Consider the following 13,645-nt stretch of genomic DNA (forward strand, 5'->3'; position numbering starts at 1 on the left):
AAAAAGTAAAGTCATTGTCCCTGAAACAAGATCAGATCTGTTCTGTCGGCTGGCTGCGTTTACTCCCTACTCCCAGAGCTGTGCGTGAGAAGATGGCCTATATTTCTTTTTACTCAAAGGATTGGTAGCCTTTTTTGAAGAACTCAACTTTCTTTGTATTGGAAGTATTTTGCCAATACTCAGGATGTCTCTCATTCCCCCGTCCCCCCACCTTGCTGCTTTCCTGTTTTACAGCCCCAGGTTTATAAGGTACCTATCTCTGTCCCTTCTCTTTGGCACTCCAGGGGGAAAAGCGTCAGTGTTTTCACTTTGTCCCTAACTTCTGTACTTGCCAATCCAAGATGTTGCATAATAAAGAGAAAGTGGGATGCATTGATCTTTTATTTTTCTGTGGTGTCTCGACATACCTTACCCTTTTCTCTTTCCCCTGAATTCAGAGACATGAAAAATGCTGTAATTGGAAACAACAAGCAGAAAGCCAACCTCATTGTTCTTGGAGCTGTTCCAAGGTAAGTTTGCTGTCATCCCCTTTTCTGCTATTTATACTAAGTTTTGAATGTATTTCTCATTCTCAACCATAAGACCTATCTTTTTTCTGTATTGTCTGTTCTTTTTTTTTTTAAATAAATGCTTTGAAGTATATGAAGCATCTCTTAAAAAAAAAATTAAGGTACCAGGGAATGGAATATAAAACAAATGTATTAATACTTTTTAGAGGTTCTGGAAGATCATTGACCCTGCAATGAAAGGACATGTTGTGTAGATAAGCAGTGTACACCAGCCTGAATCTTCCCTGTCTCCTTTGCATTCTGGCAGTTTTTGTATGATTGGATAATAATTTACTAGGATTCTGAAAACCTTTTTTGAATTTAAAAAAAATTCTTGGTTTTTTAACCCTGCTTTTCTTTTTTAATTTCTAATTTTTCGAATTTGCTGGTTTTTAAGTTAACATAGAAAGTTTGATTTCTTCTGATGACGTTAATAAGCTTCCTTTTGGTAGACAGTGACAGTTGTATAACTTCCTCTTTGCCTTTGCTACCCAGAACTAAGTTTTATGTGCGATTGCTATAAGTTTTTCATTCAGAATTTTTTAATGTTTTGGTTTTTTCTCTTTCTTCTTTTCTATCTTTTAATATAGGATTAATGGTTTTATTGTTTTTAGCGTGATTGACCTTTGGTCACTATAAAGCTGTCAGCAGCCTTTCTTAGGGAATTACTGCTCAGTATATATAAATATACTTTAGGGAGCATGAAGGTTCTACATTAGAACATAAAGGAGATGGTCATAAGTGGTGGATGATTAGAATTTGGGGAGTATTTATTTGTCAGGCTGGCCTACAGTAGAAATAGGATCTTCTGATCTCCCAAATAGGAGGACTAAAGAAAGAAGAGAGCTTCCCTTGCTTGAAGAGCAGCACAAGGACTCTGAATATTCCCTCTAGGCTAGATTTCTGTGATCTCTGAACTGCAGTATTGGGTATTCAAGGTCCTTAAGATCCGGCAGCACTTGGCTTTGGGAGTCTTCATATCCTGGAGTGGCAGATAACGTGGACTGTGGTGCTGCTGTTTCCACAGAGATCACTTGTGGGCAACTTTCAGATTCACGGTTCTGATAAACTAAGATTATATGATAGTTCTGTTGCTCAAAATGAAGAAAATCTCTTTAGATCCACCCCCACTCGATATTCCATTATTAAATTAACAGCTTATATAAAAATATGACCATTTCCTAGCCCTCTATAAGCTCGCCAACCATATTTTCAGTATGTGGGATGTATTGGTAGCCTTTTTCTGTAACATTGCTTTTAGCTAATGTTTACTTTCAAGTTTTTTAGTCTCTTCTGTTTATCAAGTTCTTTCTTTTTAGATTATTGTACTTGCTTCAGCAAGAAACCTCAAGCACAGAGTTGAAAACTGAATGTGCAGTGGTATTGGGAAGTCTTGCTATGGGTACTGAAAACAATGTTAAGTCTCTACTCGATTGCCATATTATCCCTGCCTTACTGCAAGGTATGTAAAGAAGTCATTTTTATACAAGTAAAACTTAGAATCAGTTTGCAGAGTTTTAAATATGAGTTGAAAGGATGAGTCTCAAATCTGTTTTCTATTAATAGGACTACTGTCCCCAGACCTGAAGTTCATTGAAGCTTGCCTCCGATGCCTGCGCACCATCTTCACCAGTCCTGTTACTCCAGAGGAACTACTGTATACAGTGAGTTTTAGGTGTTTTTGAATCCTCAGTTACATTTTACTAACAGCATACTTATAATTTATTGGGTTGGCCAAAAAGTGCCTTCAGTTTTTAAGTAAAAATGAAAGACACATTTTTCATTTTCACCAAGAACTTTATTGAACAGCGTATTCACCCTTTTGTTCCACTACCTTCTGCCATTTTTCAGGCAACTTCATAATTCCATCTTCCCAAAACTTTTTATCTTTTTGAGAAAGAACTGTTCAGGTGCCTTTTACAGTCTTCCAGGAAATTGAATTTTTTTCCATCAAGAGAATTTTGTAAAGATCTAAATAAATGGAAATCCGAAGGTGCAACGTCTGGTGAATATGGTGGATGAATCAGAGCTTCCCCAGCCAAGCTGTAACAGTTTTTGCCTGGTCATCAAAGAAGCATGCGGTCTTGCGTTATCCTGATGGAAGATTATGCATTTTCTGTTGACTAATTCTGGACGCTTTTCGTCTAGTGCTGCTTTCAGTTGATCTAACTGGGAGCAGTACTTGTTGGAATTAATTGTTTGGTTTTCCAGAAAGAGCTCATAATACAGGACACCCTTCCAATCCCACCATATGGACAACATCACCTTCTTTGGATGAAGACCAGCCTTTGATGTGGTTGGTGGTGGTTCATTTTGCTTGCCCCATGATTTCTTCCATTCCACATTATTGCACAGTATCCACTTTTCATTGCCCACCACAATTTGTTTTAAAAACGGAACTTTTTCATTATGTTTCAGTAGAGAATCGCATGTGGAAATACGGTCAAGAAGGTTTTTTATCCTTAACTTATGTGGAACGCAAACATCAAAGCGGTGAACATAACCAAGCTGGTGCAAATGATTTTCAGCGCTTGATTTGGATATTTTGAGTATGTTGGCTACCTCCCACGTGGTATAATGTTTATCGTTCTCAACTAATGTCTTGATTCAATCGCTTTCAACTGTTCTACCCGACCATGGAGTATCGTCCAGCGAGAAATCTCCAGCACAGAACTTCACAAACCGCTTTTGACATGTTCAATCAGTCACAGCACCTTCTCCATACACTGCACAAATCTTTTTTTGCATTTCAGTTGCATTTTTACCTTTCTTGAAATAATAAAGCATAATATGCCGAAAATGTTGCTTTTTTCTTCCATCTTCAGTATTAAAATGGCTACACAAAAATTCACCAATTTTGATAAGTCTTTTTTTAAATGCACACTGATATGACAGCTGTCACATACAATCTAACAAAATTGTTTTGAATAAAGTTAAAGACAGCGAAGTGCTACTAGAGCCATCTTAACGGAAAAAAATGAACGAACCTTTTGGCCAACCCATATTTAGCATCTCAAAACTGATCTTAACTGTGATAACTGTACTGTAGAAAAGTCTCAAGAAGTGTTTGAAGTCTTGCTAATTTGCAAATATCAAACATTCTAGGCTTTGTAAAGAAGTGAAAGATCTTCTCAGATCTTGAGGAATTTGTAAGCTGTTTTTTTCCTTTTGGTTTTTGTAAAAAGACCCTTCTTAATTTCCTAATAGGTACAAATTAAGGAAATATATTTAATGCACTCACCATAGGTTAAATCCAGTAGAATAGGCTTTGTAGAGAAGGTAGAATTCGACCTGGTCTTGAATAATGGATAAGATTTCAAGAAGTGGAGAGAAAAGAAGCTGTTCTAGGAAACATCTGTGTAAGAGAGAATATGCAGGACAGTGGACAGAATAGTCTAATGCAGGAAGGGAATCCATGTTCATTTCGGCTGGAGAGGTGAACCAGAAGCAACTTGTTAGAGGCTTACTTAACCAGGCTAGAATCAGAATACGTGTGAGAGAATCTAAAGATCTTTGGAGTCATTCAGTGGTTTTCAAAAACTTCAGGGAGTATTAGGGGGTGTTTTTATCTGTTGATTACTTGGGACTTTCTTAATAAAAATTATCCAGACTAGTATTTTTCAAACTCTTATCCACAGTCCACAGTAAGACTGATATTTTCCACTGCCATACTGTGTGTGTGTGGTGGACAGGGGAGGGGACGAGGGGTGGTGGAACATCCTGAGATAGTCTTCACAAAACAGTTCATAAACGTGGTGCCTTCTGATTTCTGTTCTGTCCTTTTTCATTTAAAAAAAATGCTGGTTGTGATTCTCTGAGCTGACACACAGAATGTCAGAGTTTCAAAGTGGACACATGTGAATCAGAGATCTTGTCCAGAATCCTGTTTTACAAGTATTTCAAGAATATAAGCAGTCAAGAGGCACAGGCACAGCAGGCAGGGAGAGGGAACATGCCACGTGCCTCCACAGTTTGTTTTTCCTACATTAGGCCCTTGCTCCTCTGGCTTATAATGATGCATAAGGTCTGTGAGGTTTGTGGGTCACCTCACACAGCAGGGAGGCTCTAAATGATGAAACATCTCAATTTTATACCTCAGGGATTTGTGCAGCATTCTTCAGGGAGCCATGCCTCATAAATCCAAAGACTGTTTACTACACTGGTTCTCAAACTTGAGCATGCACCAGAATTACCTGGAGAGCTCATTAAACACAAAATCCTGGACTCTACCTACAGAGTTTCTGATTCAGTGAGTGTGGGGTAGGGCCTGAGAATATGCATTTCTAACAAGTTTCCCAGTAACTTGAGGTGCTACTGGTCCACAGACCACTCTTTGAGAACCACTGGTTAACTGCAAGCACTTCTAAAATGGGGACATCCTCCTCAAAACATTCCACATAGAAGGGCTCTCCATCTGTTTTCCTGAAGGTCCAATTGTCATGTTTACAAATAAATTAAACCAATCACCCATCTTCTTTACCCTATAAGTTTCTCCACAACCCCCAGCCCAGTAATGGGGGAGAAATTGATCCTGGTCAACTGATTCAGCTCCTTCCTCCTCCCTCTCTAAACTGATTTCATGACCCACTAATGGATTGTGGTGCATAATTTGGAGAACACTAGTCTACACAAACTTAACTTCTTGACATAAGAAAAATTAAGACACAGGGACATTAACGTGACTTTCACAGAGAGAATACCTAAATTGTGAAACAATTTTATCCCTCAGAGACAGTGGAGAATCCATGAAAAGTGTTAGGTGGGACAATGACAGAGTAGTATTTAGGTATAACTGACTGACATCTATGAGTTGGATTGTGTAGAGGCCAGCTACCATGGCAACTCAGGCACTAAACTGAAGACAGCACAGTCCTGTTGAAGAGGGCAGGATGTCTAGTTTACAATCCTGTTTATCAGACGGGTGACTGGGGAAATTATATAACTGTTCTTTGCCTTGTTTAATCAGCCATAAACTGCAGATATGTAACACAGCTGGCAGAAAGGACGCAGGTGTGAAGAAATGAGATGGGGGCTATTGTCACAGGAAAACTGAGGGATGAGAGAGCAATGGAGGAAAGGGATGAGGTGGAAGTCGTTTCAGGAGCGTGATAGAGGCTCTTCCTCTTGATTGCTTCTTCTCTCTCAGCGGTTACCTACTTCCCTGTCATCTGTCAGTGGAACCACTGTCGTCGCCATTCCTGCTACCCCAACCCCGCATCTGTAAAATAGATGCGTACTTCACGTTCTCATCTCTTCCCTTTTTTTAATGAATTTAGTAGCTGACTTTCTTTCACATTTTCTGAGCGTTGTTTATTTCTTTTGTCCACGCCGCGCAGCTTGCGGGATCTTAGTTCCCCGGCCTGGGATCAAACCTGGGCCTATGGCAGTGAAAGCGCTGAGTCCTAACCGCTGCACCACCAGGGAATTCCCTCATTTTGTTTTTAAACTGCTTATGACAACACAGGGTTATACTAACAAGCAAGGGGAAAAGATTCTACTTGTAGGCATCAACAACCTTCTGTTTTCCTACTTAGCTTTTATGGATCTTGAGCATTCTTTTCTTTCTGAGGGAAACCCCAAATCTTGTTTATCCCAACAGTGGTATTCTGGTATTCTTTTAAGTTTCCTTCCTTGCCCTCTGTTGTCTTTTGTCCAAGGGTGGTCTGTGGACCAGCAACATCAGGTATCAGTTGGGAGCTTGTTAGAATGGAGAATCTTAATTCCTACTCCAAACCTAGAGAATCAGAATCTGTATATACAGAATGTCCCCTGGGAACATACATGCAGTGCACATTCATATTTGAGAAGCATTGCTACAGGACTTGTGACAGCATTGACTAGGGGGTTTGAGCTAAGTTTCCTTTTCCATCTGTGGTTCAAGCCAAATATTACTTCAACATTTAATTCTTTTTGCACTCAAGAAAGAGGAGATTTTTGGAGAGCCCTGCAGCAGGTTGGGTGGATTCTTCTGTCTTGTCCTATACCATTGTGTATGTTGTGAAGTGTCAGTAGTAGGTAGAGAATGGGCTATAAGTGAGAAGTTGCTATGATATAAATTGTGAAGACTGAAATTAGCTAACTACAGTTGTTATGAGTGTTAACCTGTTGCTGATACTTACCAGAACATCTCAGAGATCAAAATTGTCAACTTTTATTTTAATACAGTAATTCCTCCTTATAAGCAATGCATTATTATATATCTTATTAATATGTCACATTTTGGTTTCAGAATAGATTTATGTCAAGTCTTATTGAAATGATTTTGTTTTATTGTGGGGATGTAGGCTGTTTATGGGAGAGAAATTGAGAATTTCTTGTTCTTGTATTTTGTTGTCAAGGATGAAAATTGAAGCCCCTTTCCTTGTCCTTTGCCTAGACAGTTTTGATTGCCGTGTTGCTTTTGTGTTGTGTTCCTTAAAGAGACTTGATTTACTGTCATTAAGATAAGAGGGTTACATGTGTATCTGCTCGTGGATATCATTTGTTAGAGATACTCACTGTGTTTGAGTTCCTTGTTGCTGTGCTCTTCTTCCCTTTGACTCCAGGATGCCACAGTGATACCGCATCTCATGGCGCTGCTTAGCAGGTCCCGCTATACCCAGGAGTACATCTGTCAGATCTTCTCACACTGCTGTAAAGTAAGAACCAGAACAAATGTTCTCTATAATATAAAATCTTGCATGTCCTCAGGAGATGTGCCTTCTGTGTGTATCCTCCTGTAGCTAATCTATACACATATAAGCAGACCTATGTATGTATTTTCCCCTCTTTTTTTTTTTTGACACAAATGGTAGCATACCATACATACTGTTCTGCACCTTGCATTTTTTACTTAACATCTTGAAGGATATTCCATATCAGTACATAAGGAGTTTCCTCATTCTTTTTTTTTAAACAGATGAAGAGTATTTTATTGTATAGATGTACAATAATTTATTCAACCAGTCCTCTATTGTTGGGCATTTAGCTTGTTTCCAATCTTATTTCACAGCAGTGATGCAGCAAATACCCTGTATGTAAGACATTTTATAAGAAACAGAATTGCTGAGTCAAAGAGTGTGTGCATGTGTAATTTTACCACATGTTGTCTTATATGGAGGTTATACAGTTTTATACTCCTACCAGCAGTATATGCTCATGACCGTTTTCCCACACCCTCAGTTTCCACATTGTTGGAAATTGTTTTAAGTGATCTCTTATAAGGAGAACTAAGAGAGATTCTTCTCTCCTCTTTGCTGAGAGGAATTTCAGTTATTAAAAGAGCCTGAACCTAAACTGAAGAGTGCTATGCAGTGCTACTTATTTTGCTTCATAGTTTGCATATTGAGTGTACTCTTTTGATAACCATCATTTGCTAACTTTTAACCAAGTCATTGTTTACCTTCTGATAAGTTTTTCAGGACAGCATTACTTACCTGCTTATCACTTACAATGCAAATATAAAATGAGGAGTTTGGGGAACTATAGGAAAGAAGGAAAAGTGAACAACTGCATACTTAACTAAGATCACAGACCTATGCTATTTTAGGACAGTTTCCCAAATATAAATTAAATCAGTTCCTTTCAGAAAAAGTAACTATAGATTATAACTAACTACAGATTATAACTTAAAAACCCTCTCAAATCCTAGCTGTCATAGCCTATTCTATTCTATATAAGACATTTAGAATTTAAGATTTTTGTCAAAAGTCTCTGAAGTTTCTCCTCCTGGATTGCTTTGTGAGCATGCAAGCCAACTTACAGGACCAGGGATGTCAATTCCTTAATCTCTTGAGGTGGGCAAAGGAAAGCTTTGAGAAAACAATTTCCAACATTAAATGATATCTTATAGCCAACCCTGGTAGATAGATGGAGAAGGATACTCCAGAACTATATGCCTCATTACAAATCTTTCAGCATCTAGATGCAAAGTGCTTGAGAGCACAGCATCTACTAGTCATAATCACAGTAATCCTAAATGGACACTGAAAATTGGACCTGGAGGTATAACTACTACATGTCAAATTATGAGAAGTTTGAATAATCCTATTCCTGAAGTTACCCAAATAGTTTTTAGAATTGCTCTTCATAAACTTCTCAGTGCTTTTAGGCTCGCTCATCTGAAACTCCTCAATGCTGTTTTAGCCGAAATCATAGGTAACGGAATACTGTTAAATCACTAGTTCTTTTGCTGGAGATGGATAACGGAATACTGTTAAATCACTAGTTCTTTTGCTGGAGAGAAACTTATGCTGAATAAGAATTTACAGGCACCCTCATGCCACTAGCAGAACTGAAGAAAATTAAAAACCTGAACTCAGCTTTCTTTTAGCCTGATAATTAGCATTTGCCATGGTAATTAGATGACCCAATTTAAGTAGTCTGAGATATAACTAGACCTCAGGAAACATTATAGCATGTATAAACCCAGTGACAACAGTAATAGTCTAAAATACAGTATTTATTTCCCTACTGATACACTAACAACATGTATCTTTGAAAACAACTGGTCTGATGATCTCTGTATGTCATTAATTATAAAAACCTTTTATTTTCATTTTGTTTATGAAAACAATAAATAAAATTCATAGTAGCATTTTAAGACTCATTTACAAATTTTCATATACTAGTATCAATATTAAATAAATTTACATACTTTGGGCAGGGGAGACAGAAAAAGAGATTTCTAAAGCATTTGTGTTATAAGCTAATCATAGTTATATTTTTGAAGTTCTCGCCCTGATTTATTAAGGAGCAAAAAAAGGCTAGTAATAATATTAATTGGAATTCTAACTTCTACATTGTTGCCACTTAAGCAGTGACTCGGATTTCGAGACCTGTCTTTTGGGGTTTAGGATCATGAGGGCTTATGTGCTTCCCACACTGAGAGGCTGTTGCACTAACTCCAGGTTCATGCAGGTTGATTTGGAGAGACTAAAGAGAGACTTGATAATGGAATAATAGTTCCTCCTCTTTAGTTGGTTCAGCCACTAATTCCTTCCTTGTAGTTGTTTTTACACAATCCTATCTATAACCATAGAGAGGAGGAAGAGCTTCTTTTGTAACAAATATTTGCTGCAATTTGGGCAAAGAATGTGAGGGATTAAAAAGTACAATATCCTGTAAGTGGTGGGAAACAGTTTTGTACAGAGAATTGCACTGTGCTTCACCATCATTTCTAAATATAACTCCAAGACGGAAGACAATCTGAACGTCTAACTATAGGATACTAGTTAAAGTATGGGACATTTGTACAATGGATTAAGGCCAAAAAAGAAATGAGAAAGCTCTTTATGTACTGATATGAGTGATCACTGAGATATATTATAAAGGAAATAAAAGGTTTAGAGCCATGCATATATATACTTATATATGTATGTATAGTGTATATATATAGTATTTATATGTAGTATTTTATATATTATATATATATATAAATATATATAGTATTATCCTACCATTTGTGTTAAAATAGGGGGAAAGAATGTACTTGTGTATTCTTCTCTGTCTTGAAGAATATAAAATAATCTGTTAGTATTAGGTCACCTCAAATCAGGAGAATGGATTGGCTGAATACAGTGGAAGAACAGCGAGTTGCAAGGGGGTAGAGGCAGCCCCCTGCCTACTTAGCTGTTCTGCTAAACATTGTCTGTGTATAAATCGGGATGTTAAAATTTATAAGGAAGGCAAAAAAACCTTAGTCAGGGTTAATTGAGGCTTATCTTCATAACTTATTCTAGTTACCTACTTGTTAATAGGTAGAAAAAATGGGTCAGATTCTGAGGAGACCCTTCTTTTCCTTGGCTCCCCCTTTGTAGTCTCCACCACTATCCTTATAATGAATAAGCCAGAGACTCCTATGTCTCAAATGAGTCAATTAATAGTGAGACATTAGAAAGTACCAAAAATAGGTGATGGGGGTTTGCTTGAGTAAACTGTGGAATATTATATAGTGATTAAAAATAAGAAATTAGAAGTTAGAAAATGTATAGAATCAATTATACTTCAATTTTTAAAATGTATGTAAATTAACAGAGAAATTGCTGAAGTGTTTTTTTTTTTTAAGGGCTCTTTTTAAAAATAGTTGTTTATTTTGGCTGCGCCGGGTCTTAGTTGCGGCAGGTGGGATCTTTAGTTGTGGCATGAGGACTTCTTAATGGCTGCATGCGAACTCTTAGTTTTGGCATGCCCGTGGGATCTAGTTCCCCGACCAGGGATCGAACCCAGGCCCCCTGCATTGAGAGCGCAGAGTCTTACCCACTGGACCACCAGGGAAGTCCCTAAAGGGCTCTTAATAGTATGTAAAGTGTTTAGGGGATTGTTGCCTATAAAATAGAGTATGGCTCTTTTATTATTCAGAAGTATGAATGCTAATCTTCCCGCTTCAAACGATGGATATTTTGGTCCAAGAAAGAATGAGCATCTGCAAAACAGTTGTAACTTGGCTAAATAGTGAGTTGGAGAAGTTGGTTTGAGAGCTTTTTTTCTAGACTAGGAACTGGTTTCCTCTGGTGAACCCAAATAGGTAACCTACCTTTCGGTGCTACACTTTTCTCTCCTAAATAATGATAAGCATGAAATACCATCCTTGCCTTGGCTTTAGTTGACTTTTCATTATTTGAGTGAATGGGTGGGACATAAAAGAAGTGAATTAAGTACTGGCAAATTCAAAGCCTTGCATTAATCTTTAGCTTGTGCCATTTTGAGGATCTTCAGTAAATTGATTAGTAGAAAACAGAGTTGGTAAAAAATAAAATACCTGAATTTTCCTGTTACTTCACTTTCTTACTCTAAGAAGTGATAATTTTAAGAGAAACGAGAGAGAAAGAGAACTAAAACATGTTTACTTCTCAGTTATGCTGTGCTGTCTTTCCTACCGTCCACTGCTTCAACCTCCCACATGTGTTGAGGTAGCTTAGGATCTGGTCTAGTTTCTCTTGTAATTAATTAGTTTTAGAGTTGCCCTGACTAGGTCATCAGTCTTAAGTTATAAGAATGACTACACTGTCTCCTGTGGGCATAGGGTAAGGGTATGCACATGAAATGCAGAATTTGGAGTGCTTTTGTTGCTGTAATGGTGTGAGTGAGGGCCTATGCCAGGATAGCTTCTGTGCCCCCTTCCTTATTTAGGGAGGTAAGGAGGCAGCGGTTCTATGGAACTGAGATGAGAGGTAAGATATTACAGCCCTTTGCAGGACTGAAAACAGTGTCTATCCTGCTTTTTGGGAATGGGTTTATACAGGAGAAGGGTAACTACAAATTCTACATTGTAGTGAATGTGGTTTTCTCCATTTAAGTAAATGTTTTATTGGAATGAATCATTACTCTTCTTAATGTATTATTATATTCTCTTTTCTTACAGGGTCCAGATCATCAAACAATTTTATTTAATCATGGTGCAGTTCAGAATATTGCTCACCTACTAACCTCAGTATCTTACAAAGTAAGATGTTAAAAATTATGGCCAGACTTTTATACTTTATTTTGCGTTTCTAGAGTCTTGGTCTGGAAAGAAGCACACATGTTTTGTTGTTTCTTTGGTAGATATTGTGATCAAGAATAGTATTTTATCAGTAAAATGTTATGGGGCATTGTTTTACCTATAGAGAGAGTACACTTAAAAAAAATCGACCTTGCCTTTCCTTTTTTCTTTTTTTTCTTCAGGATATGATTGTGGTATAAGTTCCTATTGATTTTTACCTGTGATCATTAGTAGTCTCTTCTGGTATGGTGTCAGTGCCAAAGTTGCATGTGAGGTCATGCCTTGAAGTATGTAGGAGCAATGGCTTGCTATTACAGGGAAGACCTTGGATTTCCTATTTGAAACCTTTATTTAGCCACACTGACTGAAACTTACAGCATATATCCACATATACATCAACATTTAAAATGTGTTCTGTTTTGTATTTTGAGTTAAAAAGTCAAGGGTTTTCAGTTGTGTTAATTAAATTTCTTTACTATCTTTTATATATAGGGAAGCAGTGTCATGATATACTATCAGGCATTTAGTTAAAACTTTGGTCATTTCATTATTGTCCAACTGGTAAGTTGTAGCAAATATTGGGACACTGTCTTTATTGTGTCACATTAGAACTAAATATGCTAGGAATTTCCTGTAAAGCAGAGAAGCTGTCATTTTTGTCTTCTATCCATTTGCACTGATCCTAGTCTGCTCTTTTTGTCCTTAGCTTTATTACAGGTCTGCCCTGCTAATATGTACGTTTTCCCTACCTCAGACATCCAAAGTTAGATCTTGGTGAAGATCTCACAAGAATAGGAGTGGGGAATGGAACCAGCTTGAAACTAGCCAGAGGCAAGGGAAGGACATATATACTGAGAGCTGCTTCCTCTGCTCTGTACCGTGTGTGTAGGCTGAGACCAGTCAGCACTTGTATGTCAAGAAGCAGTTGCTGGGGTGGCGATTTACTGTACTTGTTCTTTTCCATCCTCTAGCTTCATTAACTCCCCCAGTTCTTCATTGCTTTCTTTTCTTTTCCACACTAGACTTCCTTATCTACTATGGCAAGTTACAGGTTGTAGAAGGAAAAAGGTTTTGGTAACATTACTCTTGCCAAGGTTTGCTCCACTGTCACAGTGTCATGAACATATTCTAGGTTCCACCCGTAGGCACGTGCTTGTGCTGCAGAGCATTGCCCAAGTGAGGGATAGAGCTTCTTCACACCTCAGCTACCCATCCTGCCGACCGCAGGCTCCACAGAAGAACATCATATATAGACTCAGGCTTGGAAGTGAGGATTAGCTCATCTGGTGAAAGCTGAACAGAAAGAAGGAAAAATAACAGCTCTCATAGGAGCTCCTGCAAATTATAAAATATGTTGTATGTGGTCAAGAGTTTGAGCCCCTGGTATCATCCCAGACCAGTTACCTAGTTTTGAGGTATAGTGACATAATTCATAAGTATTTCTAAAGTTAAATTAGTCCTTTTCAAACTTTTATCATAACTTTCTTTCCTCTCCTGTTCTCTCCCCCCACTCCCCATCCCCATCCCCATCTCCATCCCATACACAACTACAAGAGTACTCTTTTTTTTTTTTTGGTCTCCTGTTCAGTTCTCTGGTTTGTAATTTGGGAAGAAGAAATGTCCCACTTGAAAGGCA

The 13,645-nt window shown here is 37.9% G+C and overlaps 1 protein-coding gene across 3 annotated transcripts in view; it reads left to right on the forward strand.

Moving 5' to 3' along the window:
• The window catches only part of ARMC8 (armadillo repeat containing 8), a gene marked incomplete at its 5' end in the record, with an annotated part of 102,896 nt that overhangs the window by 36,425 nt on the left and 52,826 nt on the right, over positions 1 to 13,645 (forward strand). For 2 of the 3 annotated variants that reach the window (XM_079704904.1, XM_079704906.1), the window contains 5 exons: positions 438 to 509; positions 1,868 to 2,010; positions 2,115 to 2,212; positions 7,094 to 7,186; positions 11,890 to 11,970. In XM_079704904.1, the coding sequence (XP_079561030.1) occupies positions 438 to 509; positions 1,868 to 2,010; positions 2,115 to 2,212; positions 7,094 to 7,186; positions 11,890 to 11,970 (487 nt within the window). The remainder of the gene's footprint in view (positions 1 to 437; positions 510 to 1,867; positions 2,011 to 2,114; positions 2,213 to 7,093; positions 7,187 to 11,889; positions 11,971 to 13,645) is intronic. The other variant, XM_079704905.1, reaches the window with a different exon arrangement.

This window comes from Hyperoodon ampullatus, assembly GCF_949752795.1.
Source record: "Hyperoodon ampullatus genome assembly, chromosome: 5".
In the NCBI taxonomy this organism is placed as follows: domain Eukaryota; kingdom Metazoa; phylum Chordata; class Mammalia; order Artiodactyla; family Ziphiidae; genus Hyperoodon; species Hyperoodon ampullatus.